A 24,630-nucleotide genomic window follows, 5' to 3' on the forward strand; every position below is an offset into this window, starting at 1 on the left:
CCATTTCACTTTTTCCTAAGAAAACCTAACTGTATTTAATCTACTCCTTCAAACTTACCCACGCTACTTATAATTCTCTTCTTCCCTCTTATGCTTGTAACTCTAAAGGATGTATTCCCCACCCCCCCTCCCGCCCCCCCATGTAGCTAGAAAGCTCCAAGAGCTGTAGTCTTGCCTTGAAGCTAGTGGGTATTCAATAAATGTTTTTGTATGTCACACTCTATGGCAGTAATTAACCACAATTAAATACATGGTGACTTCTCTTTAGACACTAGAACATCATCCAATCTTTCTTCAGAGTTTCCAGTTTCTTATTTCTAGAAGGCAGACATAGGTGAGTGATATTGTAAGACCCCTATGCACCCTGGGACAGTAGACCCTTGGGTTCTCAGACTGAGATACATGTCCCACAAGGGATACATTTCAGTGAAAGCCAAATGATCAAATAAGGAAACTCTACTTTTTAATATGAAAACAAAATGGGCATTTTGTGGATTAAGGTACAACAAAACATGCTTGGATTTTTAAGGTAAAAATCTGAGATGATCAAGTCGCTTCCTGGTTGTGGCTTCAGGAAGTTTATTTGAGAATCTCTGTTTCATTGAGATGAATCTGATGACAAGCCAAACAGATGAGTTTTTTAGTTTCCATGGAGAGTTGGTAACTGTTGAGCAAAATCTTCATCAGTGAAGGTGGTGATGCTTGTACCTATAGTCCCGGAACGTGTACGCAGGAGGCTCCTTCCAGCATTCATTGGCCTCAGGATCCAACAGGCAGTTGTCAGCATGGATGGGGTGACTGAGGTCCGTTCTTCTATCCTGCTGACCTGCCGGAAAAGGGAACAGGTGAGATGACAGGAGAGTAGGACCCTCCACCAGCCAAGCTGACAACCTGTCTTCTCCCATCACTAGTGCCCTTTGAGAATTTAAGGAGACACAGGAGAGACCCACAGAGATGAACGAACCGACTAAGCTGTCAAGAGACAGGTCCTGCTTGGGGGCGAACTTGTAAAACTGTGGACAAATCACGTCTCCCTGTTCTCCTGTGAAAGTTTCTTGATATGAAGATACAAAATAAAAATTCCATGCATTCCATGGGTCAGACTTCATGCAGGAAAGACGAAGGAGAGGGGTGAAATGAAAATGCAAAAGAAAAGATTGATTCAGCTGAAAGTTCACATGTCAAAGTCTCCTCCCATGACATTCTTCCTCCCCTCCCACTCAACAGGGTGTGGAAGAGAAGAGCTAGAAGAGAAATCATGACAACCACAAGTGAGGCAGTCTCTGCCTTTTTAAGATCATTTCTTTGAAAAATCCCTTCATCTTCTATGCAACCACTTAATGCTTCAGGGTGTGATGGAGGACTATAATTTCCAGGTTCCTGGTTCCCTGCAAAGTGAAACCTAAAACAGGAAAGTCCTTCTTTGTGTGCCTTTAAGCAAGTAGGGGAAATGGTTCTGAAAGGAAAGACAGGCAAAGCGATGGCCTTCTGGAACTTGAGGGGGTCAAACAAGGAGAAACAGAGGGAAGGGGGAGCAAAGAGTGAACAAGCTGCTTCTGTTTGGGGAATTTACAACTTTGCTAAACCCTGAGTCTAACATGTAACAGAACTTTGTTTTACATTGTTTCCATTCTCATTTCACCATGAGTAGAAGGGAAAAAGTTCAGACTCTGGAATCTTACCAGACAGGGCTGTTCGGCAGACCATGTGTGTATAGGAAAAATACAGGGTTGAGTTCAGCATGAAATAGGATTCTACAATCTTTCGAGCCTTCTCGCTGATGTCATAAAACAGACGGGCACTCTTCAGGGGGACTCGGCCTTCGTAACCAAACTGAAGACAAAGAAGAGCATGAGTTCGCGCTGGGGTGACCCGAAGGCGTGAGAAAAACAGGTACTAGGTTCCAGTAAGGCAGTGTAAAGAGGATCACATTTGCACTGACCAGTGGAAATACAGCCTCATGCTCTTGGATTTGGGTTAGGAAAATGAGCCACTGAAATTCATCCTTCCTCATCACAGTGGGAACACTGAAACCTAATCTCTTCCTCTTGTCTCTTCTCAGAGAACACTCCTTTCTCCCCAACAACACTTGGTGTGGGGCAAAATCCTCATGGGGTTCAGTATGTTTTTGCCATTGCCCCAGGATCTCCTTGAGGATGGGGAGGAGAGGGGCTGTATATTATTTGTCAGATATGAATTTAGGATCTACAATGTTTGATAAGTTGATGACCCAATGAAGGGAACCAAGGAGTGATTTAAAACCATGGAGATATCATTTCATGCTTTCTCCCTTCACTTCTCCTGACAGGTCTACCGTCTCGACTCTCCTGTTTCCTGTGTCGACATGCACAGAAGGTATTTGATGGACTCTTGGGAACCCAAACCCAAGCTATGACTTTACTTTGAGTGCTTTCAGGACAGTTGCACCTTCAAACTTCTCATTGGGTGTATGGGGTGAAGTTTTCCCTCTGTATCCATCACCAACAAGCATGATTCCCTGGAAGCAAAATACAAGAAGATGCTTTCTTAATGACAGTGATGACCTCATCAGCTCTCCCTTTTTGCCCTGACTGCCAGGAAACTAAGGACCACAGTCAATGCTCAGACCCAACCTTATTTTGTACCAGGATCCTGATATCATTAATTCTTCCCATCCAAAGAGGTATCTTCATTTAGACTTCACTTTCCATGTTCATCATGAAATACTAGATTTGTAGAAACAGATAGGCTATCAATGATCAATATATGGGTTAATTATTGATTAAAATGTAGAGATTTCCCAGTGACTTTATATGGTAGCAGAACACATACTGAATGGCTATTGTCCTGGGTATAAAGTCACTAACTGTTCCAGATCCATGAGTTGTGTCCAGAGCTGGACAAAATCCAAATTCTCCCAATGCAGGCTATGAAAATGCCCCCACACTGATGACCTTGTCCTAAAGAAAGTGACATTTCAGGCCTGGTTTCCTGACTCCAAGTGAGACCAGGACCAGAGAGCTCCAGGGCTCCCACCAGGTCAGCACCATCAGGGTCCCCTCCCACCCGGATCCTCACAATGGCCACGCTGTGGAGCTCCCCTCCCACCCGGGTCCTCACACTGGCCACGCTGTGGAGCTCCCGGCACTGTTCCTCTGACAGGACGTTGTCCAGGAGAACCCGCTGAGTCCCGTTCAACTGTTCCGAGTTATAGACAAACGTGATGTTCTCATAGAGCAGAGGGCCACCTGAAGAGACAGAACATACGGTCTTCTCTGTTACCTCTGTTCCCCAGGTGGGGGAAGCACAGAACACCCATCAGTTTTCAATGTGAAATTCATGAGAATCAGTTTGCTCATGAATACTTAAGAATGAGGTGAACCATGAGAGACTATGGACTCTGAAAAACAATCTGAGGGTTTTGAAGGGGCGGGGGGTGGGAGTTGGGGTAGCAGGTGGTGGGTATTATAGAGGGCACTGATTGCATGGAGCACTGGGTGAGGTGCAAAAAACAATGAATACTGTTACTCTGAAAAGAAATTTTTAAAAAAGGGGTGCCTGGGTGGCTCAGTGGGTTAGAGCCTCTGCCTTCGGCTCAGGTCATGATCCCAGGGTCATGGGATCGAGCCCCACGTCGGGCTCTCTGTTCCGCGGGGAGCCTGCTTCCTTCTCTCTCTCTCTCTCTGCCTGCCTCTCTGCCTACTTGTGATTTCTCTCTCTCTGTCAAATAAACAAAATATTTTTTAAAAAAGAAATAAAAAATTTAAAAAGAAAACACTGAAGAATTATGTCAACAAAAGAAAAATTTAAGTTTGCATTTTCATATCAGTTTTTCTATCCAAAAATAATGTACACTTTTCCACATATTTAATTCTAATTCAGTGAGATTGTGAAATTTACTTATTAAATTTATGATTTACCTCTCGTTGCCAAGAAAGCAAAAAAAAAAAAAAGAATGCAAAGACACGTTGGAATCTTGCTATGTACACTATGGATTCAGGAAAAAGAGAGATGTCTGACAACCAGGTTTCTCCATAACATCACAATAATGGTGTCACATTTGTACAGTATTGTGGGTTTGCCACACTATCTTTTCATTTGATTCCAGCAATGATCCTGCAAAGCAGACTAGGAATCTCACAGGATGATGTTCAGAGAACTTCTAGAATTTTCTTCATAACTGCACACATCGGTCCCCACAACACTTGGCTCCTCACTCTGTTACAACATCACATTACTTGATCACATGTTTGTGCCCCCATACGTGACATATATACCGCAGTCTCACTGGTATGGAGAGAAATATCTTCACTCAAAAACTCCGCTGGTAAATGCACCCTCAGGACAGCCACACCCAAGCCAGCCAACTCCTTCCTCGTCTCCTTCCCGCCACCTAACTGACTCTAAATGGTCTTGTTTGTGGAATATATTTTTTTTCTGTTCTCTGGGCATATCTTTGTATTACTTTCTTCGCATGGGAAGGTTTCCTCTAGGCCCTGGCTCTCTCCCTGGGTAGGGCCCACAACTTCATGAAATTAGCCCATGTGGGCTTTTCAGAAGGAGATGATTTGGGGTCATGCTTTAGGTGGTTAATGACCAAAATCTAGACCTGACCAGGCTCTTTCCTCACAGAGAACAGAACCGAAGGACAAAGCTTCTGTTGGCAAGGAAATTTTCAGCTGTAACGCAGTGCAAGCAGCTTGAGCTAAAAAATTGAACAGAAAAGGAAAAAAAAATGTTCTTTCTTCGTAAACTCCTAAGGGACCTGATATGTGCCTGTCAATAACAACAGTCCACCTGGGAGGGAGGCACGGGGAGGGTTCAGCTACTCCCTTCTTCTCCCGCAATGGTCCCCAACACATGGGCCTACAGCACATCAGGTGAAGAAGGAAGAAACCAATGGAAATGAATGTCCCCTCTAGTCCTTTAAAATTAATTGGTGAAACTGGGGAACAGCACCACATTTATCAATATTCTAGTTATGATGAAAGATTCATTACAGCCCACAATTAGTGGAGTATTAAGATAAAAAGACAGTGTTTCCCAGTCTTTAATAATATATGGTTATCTGTTAAAGGAATAGTTCCCTAAGGAGAGGCAGTGCTGACACATTATTTTATAGCAATTTTGCTTCCATACTTAAAATTATAAAACTGTAAGTGCCGTATCTACTTATCTTTAGAGTTTCATATAACTGTAATGCCAAAAGCAATTCACAAGATTAAATAAAAGCAAGACCATAAAACTAACTAAATTCAAGTTAACATCATTAATGAAATGGTTAATGTTATTTTGCAGGAACCAAAAAGCTACATTCCACAGGAATGTTCTACTCACTGATCTGGCCCAGATTCTTTGGGCGCCAGCATCCTTTATAGTATTTCTGATGTGTAATGACTCATTGCACTGCAACTTTTCTTGATTGCAATTACTATGAAGTTGTAGTGTACCATGATAATTTGGCCCTTCGTCTGCTCCTGATACATTATTTATACGTTTGTTGGGCTTCATATTTTGTTAGTCTTCAGTCACCGAAGTATCACCAACAGGTGCCAGTGGGTTAGTAGCCTCACCCACCGCAGTGTGAAGTCTCATGGTGGGACTTGGCTATCAGGTGGTTATTTACATGACCTGATAGTTGCCCCTATTAATTTTTTTAGATTGTCATAAAAAATCTATAAATACAGAATTTCTCAGATTCCAGGAATATGACCACAAGGTATAGTTTCAGTACCAATCTTTTGGATGAACAGAGAAAAAATATATATACACATACATACACAATTCAATGTTTCTCAGCCTTTGATCTGCAGAAAGTTTTTGATGAAAAAAGGAGTTTCTTCATCAAATATGTTTGGGAAGTACTAGGTTACATAAGATTTAAGAAGACTTCTTAGAACTTTTAATATGTAAATAGGCATGAATATCTGGACTATCAAGATAGCATGAAGCAGTTCTCTCCCTTCATTGAGCACAAAAACCAACCTTCCTTCCTCCCTTCCTTCTTCTCTCCTTCCTCCTTCCTCCCTCCTGCCTTTGTTCCTATGGCAGAGAAACTGTAAGACAGCCCCCTGATGATCACTGCCTCCTGGGATTCATGGGCTTGCGTCATTTGCTTTCCTCGAGTATCAGTGGGGACTGGAACACACTTCTAACAACAGAGTATGGCAAAGGTGATGGGACATCCCTTCTGTGACTGCATTACACGAGACTGCAACTTCCATCCTGCTGGCAGAGTCTGCCTATTGCCTTCTCAGCTTTCCTTGTAGACAGACTCATGCAGCAAGGAATGAGGAGGCTCCTCCAGCCAGTGATCAACTGGGAACTGAGGACCACTGTCCACTAAGACTTTAGGAACCAAATTCTGTCTCCTGAGCTTAGAAGAAGATGGTTCCCCATCTCAGAGATGATCAACAATTTGAGGGAAGTCTGTGCCAGACTGTGAAGCAAGGGACCTTGCCAAGCTACCCCCAAATTTCTGACCCCCAAAGCGTGGGATAGTGAATGTATATTATTGTAAGCTGCTACATTTGTGATTTATTTCTTCTTCTTCTTCTTTTTTTTTTTTTTTTGGGCAGCAATAAAAGACCAGGAGAACATTCCTCCCCCCAACAGGACCTCTTAACATAAAACACAGGTTTTTCAGGAAAAGTTACTCTAATCTATGTAGCTGTTTAAGATCCACAGCCAAATTAAGGCAGTTTCCCAAATATTTGGAAAAGTAAACTACATATTCCATTCCCACTTAGAAAGGTAAAAGAGGTGTTCCTTCAACAAGAAAGAAAAGCGACTTGCCGGTTCACTGAAAAGCACTTCTAATATAAAAGTCAAAAAGAAATGGATGACAGATCAAGGGTTGAGTGAACCGGGTTGGTTTGTATTATATCATATTTTTTTTTCCTCTCTTGAGAGTATATGAACTTTAAATACAATGACCTGATTTTCAAGAGATGACTTTAATCATTCCTAAGTTCTGAGGAAGTATTTGCTATTACAGTATTGATTATTTAGTATTATAGTAATATATGCCTGGTCTATTATGTTAAGTTCTAAGTGTGGCATCTTAATAAGAATAAAGGAGTATATTCAGAGACATTGCCAGTTCTTCTAGTCATTCCACACGGAACATACAAAGATCAGGAGAAGGGACAGTGTGCAAAGGAGTCTTAACTACCCGCCCACTCACAGCTTCAGGCAGAACCCATGCTAGGAACCTGCCTTTCATGTAGTTACCACAATCACCACTGAGCATAGACTTTTATACAGAAACTTCCCACACATGCATTTCACAAGACACAACCAACTACCCACCCACTAGCCAAAAGGGGGAAAAAAATTAATAAATAAATAGAAAGAAGAAGAAGAAGGAAAAACAAACCGTGTCATTGAAACACATACATTCACCAGCCTGCAAATGACTAGTAGCACACCAGACAGAGGAAAACATTGAAATAAAAATAAAACCGTGGTCCAATAAGTTGTGGTTCCTGGGGCCTGATGTGATGGCTTCAGCCAACTCCTAACCACAGCTCCGGGAGATTTAGCTAAACAACTTAATTCTTCTCTCATTCATAAAGTATGCGCCTGGCTTGGATTCTCCAGTTGCAATAAAGAGGGATCATCTAGGAAAATACTCCTTTGTGCTCACCGCCTGTGGCTCACATGGCAAGAAGCAGCATTTTACCATAAATATTACAGCGTTCTACAAGTCACAACAGGGATGTGCTAAGCGAGCACAGCCCTTTACGGTCTACAGAAGACTTTTCACACTGTTCCTCAGCACAAAGTTGCTGTCCTTCTTTTACAGCTGAAGATCACAGAGCCCAAAGACCTCACGTCTCTAGGTGTCCATCACACCACAGCACAACAGACTAACCAATCCTAGAAACTGGGATGCCTGATTCCAAGTTCAATGTTATTTCTACTCTACTGATGGGGATGATTATGGAGCAGGACCTTTGGAAACTGGCACTTGGATGGAGAATGGGTAAGGGATGGGTGTTTTTAGTTTGATGATATGCCAGGAGAACATTCCGTGGACTGGAGTCTGTCTGGGACATGGTCCTGGGCCACTCCTTTAATGCTTCAGAGCTGTCCAGGGCGAATACTACTAATTGCCGTCAGGCAACCAAGAGTAGATGACAGTCACTTTGTGGAGGAGGAGAAAAGCTGAAATATAGTCTACTCTGTGAAGCATGCAAGCTTTCTTACCTCCCTGACATGTGCTTGGAGCCAGGCTAAGATAGGAAAGTGTTTTTTGGTTGGGAACTTTGCCTCTGTCTACCACTGTTCTTAATTTAGAAACTATTTAAATCTCTAGTGACTCCACAGAAGTCTTTCCAGTGGTTTCCCAGAGAACATCCTAAGATTCAGTAGCCCATTCAACTAAGCGAACTCTACAGAAGTGATAGATTTTGGTAGCCTGGACAGTCATGGTCTCTCCCCACCTGGGAATGGTCTCCTGATCTACTCTTCATGCTAGCCTTCCTAGACAGCTGCTGTACATCAGAGTCCTGTGGAGCCAGGGGACTTAAAAACACACACACACACACACACACACACACACACAAAAACAAAACCCCACAAAACACTTTGAAGTTTGGCAACCATCCTGGAGTTTCCCAAACCTTTACAGCAAAGTGCTGGCTTCCTGGCACATACTTCCTAGGTGATTTCTCAGCTGAAAAAGCAACACGAACTCTGGCTGACCATGGAACTCTCGGGCATTTGTAGAACAGCTTAGGCTTTGTGGCTACAAACTGAGGGCCAGGTCAGATTAGATGAGTGTTTTATCCTGTTTACTGCCTCCAACTGACTTGGAAGCTGAGGAAGGAAAGGGCTGGGAAATGTGAGAGCTGTGGAGAGCCAGACGTTTTCCAACCAGCTGGAGGAATGTGCTGTCGCACTATCTCGTGGGGGAAAGGAGTATTGTACTTCTCAACGCAGGTTTTTAAAACCTGCTTATCTTGCTGTTATTTAATCAATAAGGGATGCATTTTGGATCTCTAGATGCTTTTATGTTCCACCTCCAGCTAAGTAAGGGAAAATGGGATCTAGATCTGGATTCAAAAACCTGGGTTCGAATGCCTGCTCAACCCATTATGAACTGTGAGACACTGGACATGCCACTGTATCTCCGTGGGCCTCAGTTTCTTGCCTGGAAAGTGGGGACAGTTGTCTTGTATGAGATGCTTCCAGTATTCAAATGAACTGTGTATAAATTTGCCTGAGAAATTATAAATTATAACAAGTTTAGCTTTATCTAAAAACTACTTTGACAACACTCTACATGTGTTTCTGTGAATTTTGATCTGACATAAGTATATTACGTTCTGCTCTCTCCGTGTCTGTGCCTTTGTTCCATTGTTTTATCCATTAATATGGCTCCCTCCACACCGCTGCCAATGCAACCTAAGTTCCACTCACCACTCAGAGTCCTGCTCGAATATATGTACTTCAAGCACTGTAGATGAACTCAGCTGATAGTCCTGTGACCTCTCTCTTCAAGTTCCTCTGATGTGCAGTATACTCTGTACTCTCTGGCACTCACTCACTAGGTGACAAAAGCCCTGCAACCTCTCCAAGCCTCAGGTACTCAACTGATCATTCTGTCCCTGCCTAGTTCACAGGACTCCTGTGGGCAACAGATAAGGGAGTAAATCTGGAAACACTTTTGTTGGAAACCAAAGGTGATGACATACAAATCTGAGACACTGTTTTCAAGTCTTGCTTTCAGAATGTCATAAAATATAGTAGCTTAGTCCTATTCCTTAGTTTCCAGAGAAAGTGGACTCTTCCTTAATTTAATAACAATGAGCCAAGTCCTACCTCCTTCTTTCCCTCCTGTAAGCAGAAGTGCACAGATACTTACCCTCTCTTAAGTCTCGATCTATCTTGGGCGATGACTTTTTCCCCATTGATAATCCATGAACTTCTGCCCCTTCCACGTTCACTCCTGAAGGGACCCTGCCCATTAAAAACAATTGAAATGAATTTCCCACTGATTAAGGATGTTCAAAGACAAAGGGCACCTTACTCTTCTTAGCACTCTTTTTTATTTTTGACAGTTAATTATATCCATAACTTCACCCCTCTTGAAATTAGACATTAAGTCTCAAAAGAGCAGAAAAATATTAGCACATGCATCTTTGTGATGCTTGGGGCATTGTTATTTTTGTCCTGAGCATAGAGCACACCCCAAACAATAGCTGAACTGAAATAAAGCATGACCTCGTGCAGTGGTTCTCGACTATTCCAAAAAAGAAGACACAAGTTTCAGACTTGGCAAACATACAAATCACAGCATGATATCCTTTCAATATACACAGACTGAACAAATCCAATTGTGCATGTCCACTCTTGGAGCTCTTGTAATAATTTGAAACCACCCAGGGTTGAGGTCTTGCCACCTAGAGAAAGACCACAAGATTTTGAATAGGAAGATTTTCATCTACCAGTCCCTCGTGGTGACACTCCAAAAGAGTCCTTTGCCTTGTCAGAGCCTTGATTTCTGAATTTGGAAAATGAACAGGCTACATCAGGTCAGCTCAAACATATAACTCCAACATTCTATGATTTCTCAAACTGCTCATAACATGTAAATTGATTTTTTACTTCTATCATTTCAAAAAATGAAGTCTCTTCATTTCTGATTGAGTTAATGACACCTAGTAGTTTAGCTTGCAATGAAACTTGTTGGGCTTCCTGCTTTCAAATACAGTAAGGGAATTCAGCATTAACAAGAAAAAACGAAGCTCTATTCTATTAATCAAAAACAGAATCCATAGAAGGTTTCACCTTCAGAGATCACCTGATCCAACCCCTTCCTTGGAGGGAACACAGAGGACTAGAAAGGAAAACAAAGCACCCAAGGTCACATGACTGTAGAAAGAGCGAGCTGGGACCAGAAGGCTGAGCTTTTAATTCCCAGTGTAGAATTCATTTAATTATATCTTTTTGCCTATTTCATTGAGCTAAGATCCTTATAATGGGTATGACTCTAAGTATTTCTTCTCATTAAAAGTAAACGGATTGTGTTCTGAATGAAGAACTCACCGATTCTCATCCTGTCGTCCACCATATCGGATCCAATAATTCTGTTTTAAATTTAAAAAAAAATCAATAGCTTTGTCACTAAAATATAATGCATAAAAAGAAAATATAAATTTAAAACACTCAAAAGACCTAAAACATTGGGAAACTTGCATATTGTATTAAGATACAATATTTTTTTAATTAGTAAAAAGAAAACGTAAAGGCAATGAAACGTTGGCAAAGATAAAATGATGCACAAATGGATTTTTAAAAATAGCAGGGAATTAGCTTAAGTATTTATATTTTTTATCCAAGAAGTGGATAAAATTTGATGTCAGGAAGACAATTAAGAGATCATTCAGTCCAACTCCCTTATGTTTCATGAATAAAACAAACAAGAAAGGCCAGCTTGATTAATTATCTGTGCAGGATCATAAAGTAACTTTTTCTGAAGTTTCCTGGGAGAATGCAATTAAAGAAATAATAAAAAAGGCTGGGAATAAGCATACTTATAAACGTTATTTAGAATTAGTATACTTAAAAATTTTCCTAATTTTTAAAATATGCCAATAAAAACATAAGACAGTAATGAAAAGAATGTTACAAATAGGATATATTACAAATAGTGCTTTTTTATGAATATGTGACAGGTATAGATGTAAAGAACTTATATAGTTAACTAACAGATATATGAAAAAAGGCATGTCCAGATAATTCAGGTCACAGAAAAAGGAATTAATGACAATATGTGAAAAGTTAATTTTTGTTAGCCATCAAAGGAATACAAATGAAAACAACACTGATATATCATTTTGTATATAAGAAATATAAATGATTTTTAATGTTATTTCTCATTGCTGAGATATTCATAGTAACCTGGTACTTTATGCACTTCTAGAACCAGTTCCAAAAAAGAAGGTATCAGAAAATTCCCTTAGAAAAACAATTTCAAGAACTTTAAAACTTCTCATGTCTTGTTATGGCAGAATAATCCCATTCCTGGTAATTTATTCATAGGGCATAGTTCAATAGAGAGGGAAAATGCTTCATGCATTAAACATGGTAGAAAAAAATCAGAAACAAATCAGACTTCCAGTGTCAGGAAAACAGTTAATTTATTGCACATCAGTTCTATTTACATAGTTAAAAATCATCTTAAAAGCTGTAAAAATGTAGAAATTGCTTATGACAACTTAAATAAAAATCAGAACAGAAATCTCTCTGTACTGGCAAAGTTGTATCTTCACATGAAGAATGACTGAAAGTCAACATGGACAAGTGGAGAAAAGTCAGCATGACGAATATACAGTTGACACTGATTTCGTTCTGTACGAAGTCTTTCTAGTTTTTAAAATGTGTAGGAGAAATACAAAAGCTTGCATCCAGAATTTAAGACATAAAACAATCCTGAGGCAAATGCATCAGGTGCAAAACACTTCTCTTCCCCCCAAATATATCTGCTTTTGACTTTGAATCTCAGTGATATGGAGATCTATTAAAGTCTTTTAATGTTTATCATACACTGAGTAAACACCCACCCCTGCCTTCCTGGGTTTTGTTAATACGAGACAGGAGATAAGACTCTTCAATAAACTATATGTTGGCTAACTGAACATAATTAAAACATTTAAATTAATAAATAAATAAAATTGGCAAATGGAATTTCAAAAAAAAAAAAAAGAATCTTCAGTAAATCAAGCTGGGAAATAAAATCATGAATAAGAAGTCCACTGAGGGGGTACCTAGATGGCTCAGTGGGTTAAGTCTCTGCCTCTGGCTCAGGTCATGATCCCAGGGTCCTGGGATGGAGCCCCACATAGGGCTCCTTGCTCAGCAGGGAGCCTGCTTCCTCCTTTCTCTCTCTGCCTGCCTCTCTGCCTACTTGGGATCTCTCTCTCTCTCTCTCTGTGTCTAATAAATAAATAAAATCTTAACAAAAAAGAAGAAGTCAATTGAGTATTCTTTTAAAACACATTTCCTCTTCCCTCTTTGCTCTTACCGGTTCTGTGTATGAAAATCCCAGGCCCTCTGCAGCTGATTTTATTAGTTCTGATTCCATTTTATGACGCTTCACAAACATTGCCAAATCCTAGAGGGAAAAAAAAAAAAAGAATGAAAAGTTTATATTTAAGTAACAGTTAAGGGATATGATAAATGTTCAAGTGGAAATATTTTTCAATAGACAGTGACAAGTGAGCTAAAAAAATATTCACAGCTGCACAAAAAGTCTCCTTCTTAATAGATTTTCACAAGCTGTCATGTAGGAGAAAAATATGCTTCTGGCATTAGTACTGAAGTACAAAAGAACTGCTTTCTAGAACCTTGACTCAATGGCTAGATATCTTCCAGAGCAGTGCTACATTTTTACCAGTTCTGCCCAGAGCATCAGGCAGAATGCAGTTTCTTCTCAGGACCTTGGTCTCACCTCTCTGGCCTCAATGGATGCTGGGTCACTGCTGTCATCCAGGAGACTCTCATAGTAACCTACATTGTCTAGGACGTCCTCATCATCTGGATGGAGGAGAAGATAAGCCTTGGCACACTCCAAGGCTTTCACATATTCACCCACTGAAAGACCAAGGAGTTGTAGCATTAGAGTCAGGCTAGGTCCATCTAGGGGGGTTGTAAGAAATACTTCAACATACCTGTGAGAGGTCCGCAGTAAACACAAGTAAGAGGGAGGATAAGGTGAAGCTGAGTAGCATATGCAGAAATGGTCACAGACCAAAACAGATTGTCAAATATGGAGAAACAACTGATGGCTGCCAGAGGGGAGGTGTGTGAGGGGATGGCGGAAATTAAGGGGATCAGGAAGTACAAACTTCTAGTTGTAAGATAAATAAGTCACAGAGCTGAAAAGTTTAGCATAGGGAATACAGTAAGACCATAATAACGTTGTTTGGTGACAGATGGTGACCATGCTTATCATAATGAGCTCTGAGTGATTGTCAAATCATCATGTTGTTCACCTGAAACTAATACAACACTCAGTGCTAATCATACTTCAAAAGAAATAGCCACAGACAAAAGAAAGGACATGATTTCAGGTGTTTAAAATGGTACCTGCTTTGGTGCTAGATGTTTTACATCAATTATTACAAGTTTCCACCTGAAGATGTTTGTTGACAACTTCCATTAGTTAATACAAATAAGCAGAGCAGAATTTTGGCGGTTAATTCTGTTTTTGTCCTGAGTTCGACCACGTGACATCTAAAATCGATTTCAGCAATCCCAATTCTATTAATTGCTTATAAGTGTGAGGAAAGATGTTCAATCTCTCTTTCTCAATTAGATAAATAGAAATTAAAACTATACTGAGATAAAAATTTTCACCTAGTGGGATTCGGTAATAATCTAAAATTTCACAATATATTCTGTTGATGAGCAATGAAAAATGTACTATACATGGAAGAAAATTTGGCATCATCTATCAAAATTTAAAATGAATGAATGATTCGACCCAGGAATCGTACTTCCAGAAACTCATCCTATAGATATTCACTTGTGGATGTGAACTAACTTACATAAAATATTACACATTTGATCCTTGATTGAAATACCAGTTACTAACAACACAACACAATACCCATTAGTAAGGGGACACATAAAATAAATTACAGTACAATGGTATGTGGATGTAAAGAAAAATTAATGAGGAAGATCTCCATGTATCAATACAATTAGGTTAGACCATATAAAATTGCCAAAATTTGGCTTTTACTGACCTAAGCAAATGGTAATTTCATAGATCCAACCTACTAAAAAATACTTTTTATGATTTTATTTTTAAGTAATCTGTACACCCAACAGGGGGCTCGAACCCACAGCCCCGTGATCAAGAGTAGCATGCTCTACCAACTGAGCCAGCCAGGCACCCCTGGTACTATTATTATTATTATTTTATTATTATTATTGAGAGAGATAATCCTAAGTAGGCTCTTCGCCCAGCACAGAACCCAATGAGCTTCATCTCAGGACCTTGAGATCATGACCTAAGCTGAAATCAAGAACCAGATGCTTAACCAACAGCACCACCCAGGTGCACCCTCCTTACTTATATATATTATTAAGTGAAGAAAGCAATGTAAAAAAAAAGTGTAAATAATATGCCACCTTCTGTATATAAGGGGGGGAAATAAGCTAGGGTGTGTGTGTATACGTGTTTAAAAAAAAACATAAATCGGAAACTGTTGTAGGGCATGAAATTGGGCTGCAGAAAAAGGAAGAGAGGGAGGCTTTTATGATATTTGGTCTTTGAACTTGCAAATATATGACCTTTTAATATTAAATTGAAAATCATGTAAAATATCAGTCTAAGAAAATTTTCAGGACATCATCACAGCATTTGCCCACTTGTGGTTTTACCGGCTCTCTTTGGCCTGAGTGGCGGTGATGTGAGATGAGAGAAAAAAAGCCATAAACCCGCATTGCCTCAATGGTAAAGTGGGAAATACAGAGGAAAATTCAATGTAATGATGAATGACACCCCTTCCCCAAAGGTCTTCCGGGATGATCCACGCTTTACCTCGATAGTAGGCAAACTGTAGGTAGTCATAATGAAGGGGAAGAAAGTTCTCAATTGGAGAGAGGCGGCCAGGGCGAGTGGCAAGTTCCCTCACACATTCGTGCTGACAGACCAGCACCTGCATATAGTGATCTGGAAGACAAGAGTGAGAGGTGGGTGGGTCCCTCCCGTTCACTGGCGTGCCATACACACACACACACACACACACACACACACACACACATACATGTATATTTGTATGTGTATATAGATGTTATATTGGGGTATGGCCAATATTGATCAGGAACCTATTCTACCCAGTTACAGAATAGTCCACCACCTGAACATTGGAAATCCTAATACTGTAGGGACTGCTAAAATATGGAAGAAAGCTCAAGAATTTAGATACACATTCTGCCTCTTTCTCTTTGTTCCCCTTTCTGTGTCCCATCCTTCCTGCTGTAAACAGGTAAGGATTCTCAAGTGTAAGGTTGTCACATTCTCTTTAGCTCTGGGCTGTCACTCATCCACACATGGGCTGAGGAAACGAAAGTAACTAATGTCCCAGAGAAACAAACACTTCTTACATTTTGCCCCAACTTTGATTTCTACAACGAAGATGGAGGTCTTCTCCAGCAAGGAGATTTTATTCATGCTTGCGCAGAGCAGGCTCTCTTGAGACTGACGATAAAATCGTCTGACTTCATGACTTCACATTTTAATTTACCACAACTGCCTCCTCTCAACAGAGAACCTCTCAAAGGTTCTCTGTTGGGCAGTTTGGCTTGTCTCCTGATGACTTGAAGAGGGACCCCAGCACACAACAGAAAAAGCGTGTGTCTCTTCTGGTGTGTAGGCAAATGGGCCAGTTCTTGCACGACCTAACTCAACCCAACACAGAACAGCTAACATAATCCCTACAATCCACTGGTTCTTAAATGCAGCAGGAGGATGGGAAGGGAAGAATAAGCTCTGTTTACTTGTGTAGTATGTAGAAATAAACAGCTATATAAATAGCCAACAAATAGCTGTTTTATTTCTTATGAAAATGACAACCTTCAACTGTTTTCTCCTGGTTAGCTGGCCACTGGCATTCCTCTTTACCTTCTAACACACACTCCTCCTAATTCCAAATGACAAGCAAAAGGAAGAGGTGGAAAACACACCCAGTAAGAACCCAAAATCTGAAGGAAGGTAATTTTTCAACACAACATACAAAGAAAAACAAAATGAGAGTCACAAAATTATATTCTTTAGGGCTTTAACAAGCATACCTGGAAATAAATAACTACATTGAGAAGCCATTTGTGTTTTTAATGTTCTTCTAACTCTAAAATTAAAATATTTTGGTTTCCTAAATATACCCCATATTTCATTTTTTATTATTTTTTTAAAGATTTTATTTATTTATTTGTCAGAGACAGAGAGAGAACACAAGTTAAAGGGAGTAGCAGGCAGAAGGAGAAGCAGGCTCCCTGCTGAGCAAGGGGCCTGATGCAAGACTCGATCCCAGGACCCTGAGATCATGACCTGAGCCCAAGACAGACACTTAATGACTGAACCACTTATGTGCCCCTTCCATTCTGTATTTTTTTTTAAAGATTTTATTTATTTATTTGACAGACAGAGATCACAGTAGGCAGAGAGGTAGGCAGAGAGAGAGAGGAGGAAGCAGGCTCCCTGCTGAGCAGAGAGCTCATGTGGGGGCTCAATCCCAGGGCCCTGGGATCATGACCTGAGCTGAAGGCAGAAGCTTAACCCACTGAGCCACCCAGGTGCCCCATCCATTCTGTATTTTAAAAGCCAGTTTCACTTTTAATTTAGAACAGTTTTTTTTTCTTTTTTAAAGAAGATTCTATTTATTTATTTGACAGAGCACAAGCAGGAGGGGGAGCAGAGGGAGAGGGAGAAGTAGGCTCCCCACTGAGCAGGGAGATGGCCTTGGGGCTAGATCCCAGGACTTTGGGATCAAGACCTGAGCTCAAGGGCAGATGCTTAACTGCCTGAGCCACCCAGGTGCCCCTTAGAACAGTTTTGAACCAGACAAGAATTCACAGAGTTAGGATAACACATAAGTTGTGTTTCTTGTCTCCTTTCTATATCAAGTGCAATTACTATGATTTAATACATTTGAGATCCAAGACACTTCTGTGGAAATACTGTTTAAAATTCCCTTCTCATAATAAATTGAACATGTGTTGAATTCTCAAGAAGACTTGCCATATTTCTGTAATATATAATATTTGACTGAGTTTCAAGAGCTGTGACTTTTTAAAAATCACTTTTCTTTACTGGAAGTGGGGATAATGGTGGTGATAGTTGTATTAAGTATTAAGTATTAAGAGCCTGAGTTAAGAGATCTCTACTCTTTTCCAGCAACCAACATGTTATGATGACCTCATGCAAACCATTACACGTTGTTCTGTGGGACTCTGTCTGTCAGTTTTCCTAAATCAGATGTAGGATCTTTGCCAAAGCTGTTCAGTGGCCATTGATGGAGGCAAGTCTGGAGGAGGTGGAGACAGGGCACACATCCTTACACAGCTACAAGGTAATAAACTCTAATAAATGAAAAGCATTCCCAAATAAAAGAGTAAGTGTAAACAAATACTTAACAATTGAAATGTGAAACACACATAAAACTGACATTCTAAAGAGCAGAGCTCACAAAAATGCAAGGAAATGACTGTGCCAGAGGCTTAGCAAAACAAAACCTGGGGGGGGAAATCTTCAATAATTCAGATACTGGTACTGATTTTAAATTAACTGAATTGGGGACGCCTGGGTGGCGCAGTTGGTTGGACGACTGCCTTCGGCCCAGGGCGTGATCCTGGAGTCCCGGGATCGAGTCCCACATCAGGCTCCCAGCTCCATGGGGAGTCTGCTTCGCTCTCTGACCTTCTCCTCGCTCATGCTCTCTCTCACTGTCTCTCTCAAATAAATAAATAAAATCTTTTAAAAAAAAATAATAAATTAACTGAATTGGTTTTGGGTAATTGACTATGAGGCAAATAGTTCATCCAACAAACTGATTTTCAGTCTACTGTTTAATCTAAATTTTGAAAGATGGTTCCCAATTGTCCCTCTCAAAGACCCTGACAATTTATGACCTGCATTTTCAAAACATACAGTATAATTAATCCTTTTAATCTGAAATGTGATTGATGGTTATGTCATTTCCTTCCTCCTTCCTTTCTCCCTTCCTCCCTTTCTCTCTGTCTTCCTTCCTTCTCTTCTTTTTTCCCTTCCATTCATTCATTTAATGAATATTTACTAAGCACCCACTGTTTGCCAGTCAATATACTAAGGGGCTGAGGATTAAGCACTTAACAAGATAAGACATTAGGCAAGTGATAGAGGAAAACAACAACTTTCAAAGTCTGTGAGTGGAAATGAACATGGCATTTCCAGGAAATGCCACAGGAGTGGATCAAAGAGACAGAAAGAGAGGGGATGAGATTATACACAAGTGCACAATCATGAATATCTTTATTAAAGATCTTGGGTTTTAGTCCAAGTGCAATGGAAGGCTTTGGCTGGGGATGGTGGGGGGAGGTTCTGTGAACATATTTTCCTCTTTTATTTTTAGACCATTCTGTCTGCCTATAGAGTAAAACCTCGTCAGGACACAAGGACCAGCAAGGAGGCTATCACTGTGCCTTTGTTAAAATATACTGTGGATATGAACCAGGGTGGTAGCAAAAGGGATGCAGAGAACCAGGGAATCTCCCACGCTTTTAGGAAGTACCACCTATCAGAGTTTGGTAACAAATAGAGGAGAATAGGAATTAGGAGGAATCTAAATAAGGAATTAAGGAAAATAACTTTTGGGGACTTGGTTTGAACTGCTAGGTGAGGGGTGCTTTTCATGGAGACCAAAAACATAAGCATTTGGGAAGAGAAAACTCACTTTTTTTTTTCCTCCAATTTATTTATTTTCAGAAAAACATTATTCATTATTTTTTCACCACACCCAGTGCTCCATGCAAGCCGTGCCCTCTATAATACCCACCACCTGGTACCCCAACCTCCCACCCCACCCCGCCACTTCAAACCCCTCAGACTGTTTTTCAGAGTCCATAGTCTCTCATGGTTCACCTCCCCTTCCAATTTACCCAAATTCCCTACTCCTCTCTAACGCCCCTTGTCCTCCATGCTATTTGTTATACTCCACAAATAAGTGAAACCATATGATAGTTGACTCTCTCTGCTTGACTTATTTCACTCAGCATAATCTCTTCCAGTCCCGTCCATGTTGCTACAAAAGTTGGGTATTCATCCTTTCTGATGGAGGCATAATACTCCATAGTGTATATGGACCACATCTTCCTTATCCATTCATCCGTTGAAGGGCATCTTGGTTCTTTCCATAGTTTGGCGACTGTGGCCATTGCTGCAAACTCACTTTCTTAATTTGCCTTTCTACATGTATAGGCGAAGCTGAACATCCTTTTTTAAAATACATATGTATAACTTAGAACACAATATGTACTCAACAGATATTTGTTAAACATTAATTACTGAATAGGTTATCCTTTGTACATTTTTCATTTATGTAGACCTTAAAATATGTGTCTTAGACTGAGAAAAGCCTAGATTTGATTCCTAGCTTCCCCTTAATCACATTGCTCTGAGGTATAAGTTCCTTATTTAAAAAAGGGAGAAGATGGTAGATACCACTACCATCTACCTACCAGAAGTTGTTTAGAGGATTAAAAGATACATAAATATACAAAATGTTCTGCATATTGTAACTGCTATGTAAATGTTGCTTATTATTAGGACTATCCATAAATCAGAAATAAATTACTACTAATTACAATAATTTACCAGTTCTGCTTAAATATTATAGATATTAACTGTTTGCCTATAAATATTTTGCAACTTTTCTACTTGTCATTTGTAAGTTGGCTTGATTTATTGTATCTTTTGTATTTAAAATCTTATGTAAAGTCTATCTTTTTCTTCAGATATCTTGTCTTTTGTCATGCTAAGAACTGGTTTTCCTCTCTTCCCATTTTACACATATTCTCTTGCATTTGCTTCTTTTAAAGATTTATTCATTTATTTTAAAGACAGAGAGAAAGCATGAACTCAAGTGCATGCACGGGTAGGGAGAAGGGCAGAAGGAGGGAGAGAATCCTCAAGCAGATTTCCTGCTGAGACCAAGCTCTGAGCCAAAATCACAAGTCAGACGCTTTACCAACTGAGCCACACAGCCACCCCTCTTGCATTTTCTTCTAACAGTTTTATTTTCACACCTATATTATTAACATAAATAGAATTTATTTTTGTATGTTTTTCAAATGCTTCCCACCATAAATGGTTAACTAACCAATCTCTGTAGTAAATGTATAATTCACATTACCTACTATTTTACATGCTGCTTTGTAATATATTACATTCTCATAGATAATAAAAACCTCTTTTAAGTAACTGAAGAAAACTATACAAAAGCATTCACTACTACATTGCTTATAATAATGAAAACCTATAACTTTCCAATATTCAACAGTAAGGGGACTGGTCAAATTAATTATGTTTTCCACATATATTGGAATATTGCACAATCATTCAAAACCATAAGTAGATCCAAATGTACTACTTACATGAGAAGAAGTCCACACTATATTGTTAAGCATAAAATAAAATGAAAACAAAAATATGCTCGAAATCAGTATTCACAGTATTGTCTCATTTTTTAAAAAAATAATAATTATTATAAATAAATACAGAAACATTTACATATGCATCTGAACAAGTTTGGGAGTACAATCACCAAAATTTAAACGAGGTAGATTTATTTATAGGAGATAGGATAGGTTACTATATCTTTCATTTTTTACAATTTTTACTTCTGTATTGTTGGGGTAGATTTACAGACTGCATTTCCTATAGTCAGGAAATAAATAAGGGGAAAAAATAAGCTTTACCTGCAATGGCTTCATAGAGACCAGCTTTGTACCCTAAGTACTCGTACTCTTCAAATCTCTGAGGCCCCTCGCACAGGGCTCTGCACTCCGTATCTTCACTGTAATATTCTCTTAGAGCTTGCTCAAAGTACTTGATAGCAAGCTCAAAGTCATCAGCCTCATAATGTTTAACTCCTGCACTGTAACTCTCCTGCAAAGAAGCAGAAAAAAAAATTATACACACACACACACACACACACGTATTTATTTTTTCCAAAGAGCACCTGTGGAGCACTTGAATAACAGGATTCAGGGTCAATCAGCATCATTTGGACAGGGGTTCACTGGGTTCTTGAGCTATGGAAGAATAATGTATGGTTTTACTGGGAGACAAAAAGTAACTTCCCTGGTTTCAGGGAATTATAAATAAGAATGGTGTTATTGAGCAAGGTGAATCCTGTGGCACCAGTCAATTTCATATTCTTCCTGAGCACAAACATGCAAGACACCATTTTCTAACTTCATCTGAATATAGTTATGGGCATGCAACAACATCCAGTAGATTGATGTGGGTGACCATGACACACCCAATGTCCAGGCCTGGCCCAATTTAATAATAATAATAATAATAGTAATAATGCTTCTATTGAAAATCTCTTATCCTGTTCTTCAACCATCTTGGAAGTCACATGTCAAGAGTGGTGACATCTCCAATTGAAAAAAAAAAAAAAGCCTCCCCAACTTACTGTGATTTCAAGTAAGCTTTCATTTAAGTGGAAAATTATATAGCTTTAAAATACCAGAATTTGAAAAGTACAGGTACAATAGAAAATCAATGGGCAAGGAGCTGGGAAATCACAGTGTGACCTGAGTAGTTCGTACTGGCTTCAACTCCCATGTGTAAAATTAAAGGTTGGAGGTGGCGCTGAGGTTTAGAGGGGTGACAGATGTTTATATCATGTTTTACTTTTCACTATATCATACTATTTTCTAAGGGCATTTTCACCTTCTCTCAATTTTTTCAACCCCAGTAATAACAATATTTCATCTGAGAACTCTAAAAAATAAAACCATTACTGTATTTGGAATCGAGAATCAACCTGAGACACCCATTCACAGGCATCTGCTTGGAGTCCAGTGAAACTCAGGAACACCTAGCTCTTTCTGATTAGGGCAAGGATCCCCCGCGCTCACCAGATGTGGTTTGGCTTCCAGATCTACAGGCTGGAGTGCTTCCACGCCGGCCATTGTTCTGTAATTCTCAATGTTCTGCTGCATTTCCATGTGCTCGGGGTTGGCCATGAAAAATGTGTGGGCTGCTTCCACTGCCTTTTCCAACTGGTTAAGCTATGGAGAAAAGAAGAGGACCACATGAAGGCAAATATTTCTAACCCGGCTCAGTACCAGTCCAAGGGATAACGGCTAAAGCGGCAGGGCCAGCTTCCAGTTCATATTCACTGTATGCAATCTCTGTACTATAAAGTGGGAGGTTAAAGAACAGGGCTCCTAAAATGATATGTGGCTGTTCAGGCTTTGATGAAAATAGCTACATGTGCTCTACTCCAAGTTCATTCTTTACCCACTGTGACCTGAGCCACCTGCTTTTATGGCAAACTGAATCTTTGCACTTGGATTTGCTTCATGGTTGGTCACAATAAAAAGCTGCCAATGCTGTGCCATCTCTAATTCATGTTTTTGACATTTTTATCTTTTATTTTCTCTTTTCTCTTTGTTCCTTTTGCCTTTAATCCTGACAATGGGGTACAAACAAACCCATGCATTTCCAAAGGATGGGAATCAGTCTACCTCCCACTCCATCAAATTTACTGGGCTTTAGAATGTGAAGAATACAGAATTATGATTTTTTAAAATATTTTATCTATTTGGCAGATAGAGAGAGAGAGATCACAAGTAGGAAGAGAGAGAAGGGGAAGCAGGCCCCCTGCTGAGCAGAGAACCAGATGTGTGACTCGATCCCGGGCTCCGAGATCATGACCTGAGCCGAAAGCAGAGGCCTTAACCCACTGAGCTACACAGGCGCCCAAGAATACAGAATTAAAAGGAGTAAACTATTCCAATGTGTAAGAAATGCTGAATATGGCACATAAAATGCTTTACCACATTCCTTTGAAATACCTGATTCCAGCCTTACAACTTTCTCATCAACACAAAAGGAAGAATTTTTAGTAACCACTACACAGACAGTACAAAATCTTCTCCTAAACCACACAATACATTGTCCTCTGTGTAAGGCAGCGATGCATTCTTTAACAAAATAGAATTGAATTTACCCAATTTAAGACATTTTTCTCTATGCTTTAGACGTAAAGAATGTATATAGACAGATCTGTTTGCTCCATATCAAAAAAGTGAATATTCATATTGGCAATCTTTCTCATGGTAAATTCCAAATTATGTTTGATCTATTTTGCAGTATGAAGACATGAAAACTCATTGTCATTAAGAAGTAAACATAAAATCATGGAACAGCATATCTGATTCAATTGAGTCTGTTTTTGACAGTCTTGCCAGTCAGGTATTAATAAGAAATAGAAGTACTTAGTGCCTAAGTCCCCAATTATTGCCATTTTGTGTTATATAAATAATCTTAACCCTCACCATACTGCCCTATTTTAAGACCTGAAATCCTTAACTTTGTTTAATAATAGTAAAACCTTCCCTTTGAATTTGTATACTATTAGCTACTGGCCTTCCTTCCATTAAGTTTTTGTCTTGTCAACTGTCCCTGCCATTTTTACCTTTGTCCTCAATTCTATGCTCCCAGAATGATCTCGGCTATCAAAATCATGAATTTTGGATGTGGTTTCTTTCTTAATTTACATTTTTCAACTTCTTAGTCACTAAATATGAACTGTGTGGACATCTATAGTGTTGAGTATATAGGTAGAGAAGAAAAACAATAGGTTCTAATTAGATATGTGTCTACACTTATCAAATAAACCTGAAAAAATCATTTAAAAATTTATGACTTAGTTATCCTTTTTTTTTTAAAGATTTTTATTTATTTGACAAAGATCACAAGTAGGCAGAGAGGGGTAAGCAGGCTCCCCGCTGAGCAGAGACCTAATGTGGGGCTCGATCCCAGGACCCTGAGATCATGAACTGAGCTGAAGGGAGAGGCTTAACCCACTGAGCCACCCAGGTGCCCCTGACTCAGTTATCCTTAAAGGAAAAAAAATG

The 24,630-nt window shown here is 39.6% G+C and overlaps 1 protein-coding gene across 1 annotated transcript in view; it reads right to left on the bottom strand.

Moving 5' to 3' along the window:
- P3H2 (prolyl 3-hydroxylase 2) overlaps nt 1-24,630 on the bottom strand; it is a 152,118-nt gene that overhangs the window by 10,351 nt on the left and 117,137 nt on the right. The window contains exons 2-12 of the mRNA XM_044251997.1: nt 22,624-22,776; nt 21,451-21,640; nt 15,539-15,670; nt 13,439-13,581; nt 13,013-13,102; nt 11,035-11,075; nt 9,851-9,945; nt 3,100-3,227; nt 2,402-2,497; nt 1,683-1,833; nt 709-826 (exon numbers count right to left, since the gene is read on the bottom strand). Coding sequence (XP_044107932.1) covers nt 709-826; nt 1,683-1,833; nt 2,402-2,497; nt 3,100-3,227; nt 9,851-9,945; nt 11,035-11,075; nt 13,013-13,102; nt 13,439-13,581; nt 15,539-15,670; nt 21,451-21,640; nt 22,624-22,776 — 1,337 coding nt within the window. The remainder of the gene's footprint in view (nt 1-708; nt 827-1,682; nt 1,834-2,401; nt 2,498-3,099; nt 3,228-9,850; nt 9,946-11,034; nt 11,076-13,012; nt 13,103-13,438; nt 13,582-15,538; nt 15,671-21,450; nt 21,641-22,623; nt 22,777-24,630) is intronic.

This window comes from Neovison vison, chromosome 6, assembly GCF_020171115.1.
Source record: "Neovison vison isolate M4711 chromosome 6, ASM_NN_V1, whole genome shotgun sequence".
NCBI classification, from domain to species: domain Eukaryota; kingdom Metazoa; phylum Chordata; class Mammalia; order Carnivora; family Mustelidae; genus Neogale; species Neogale vison.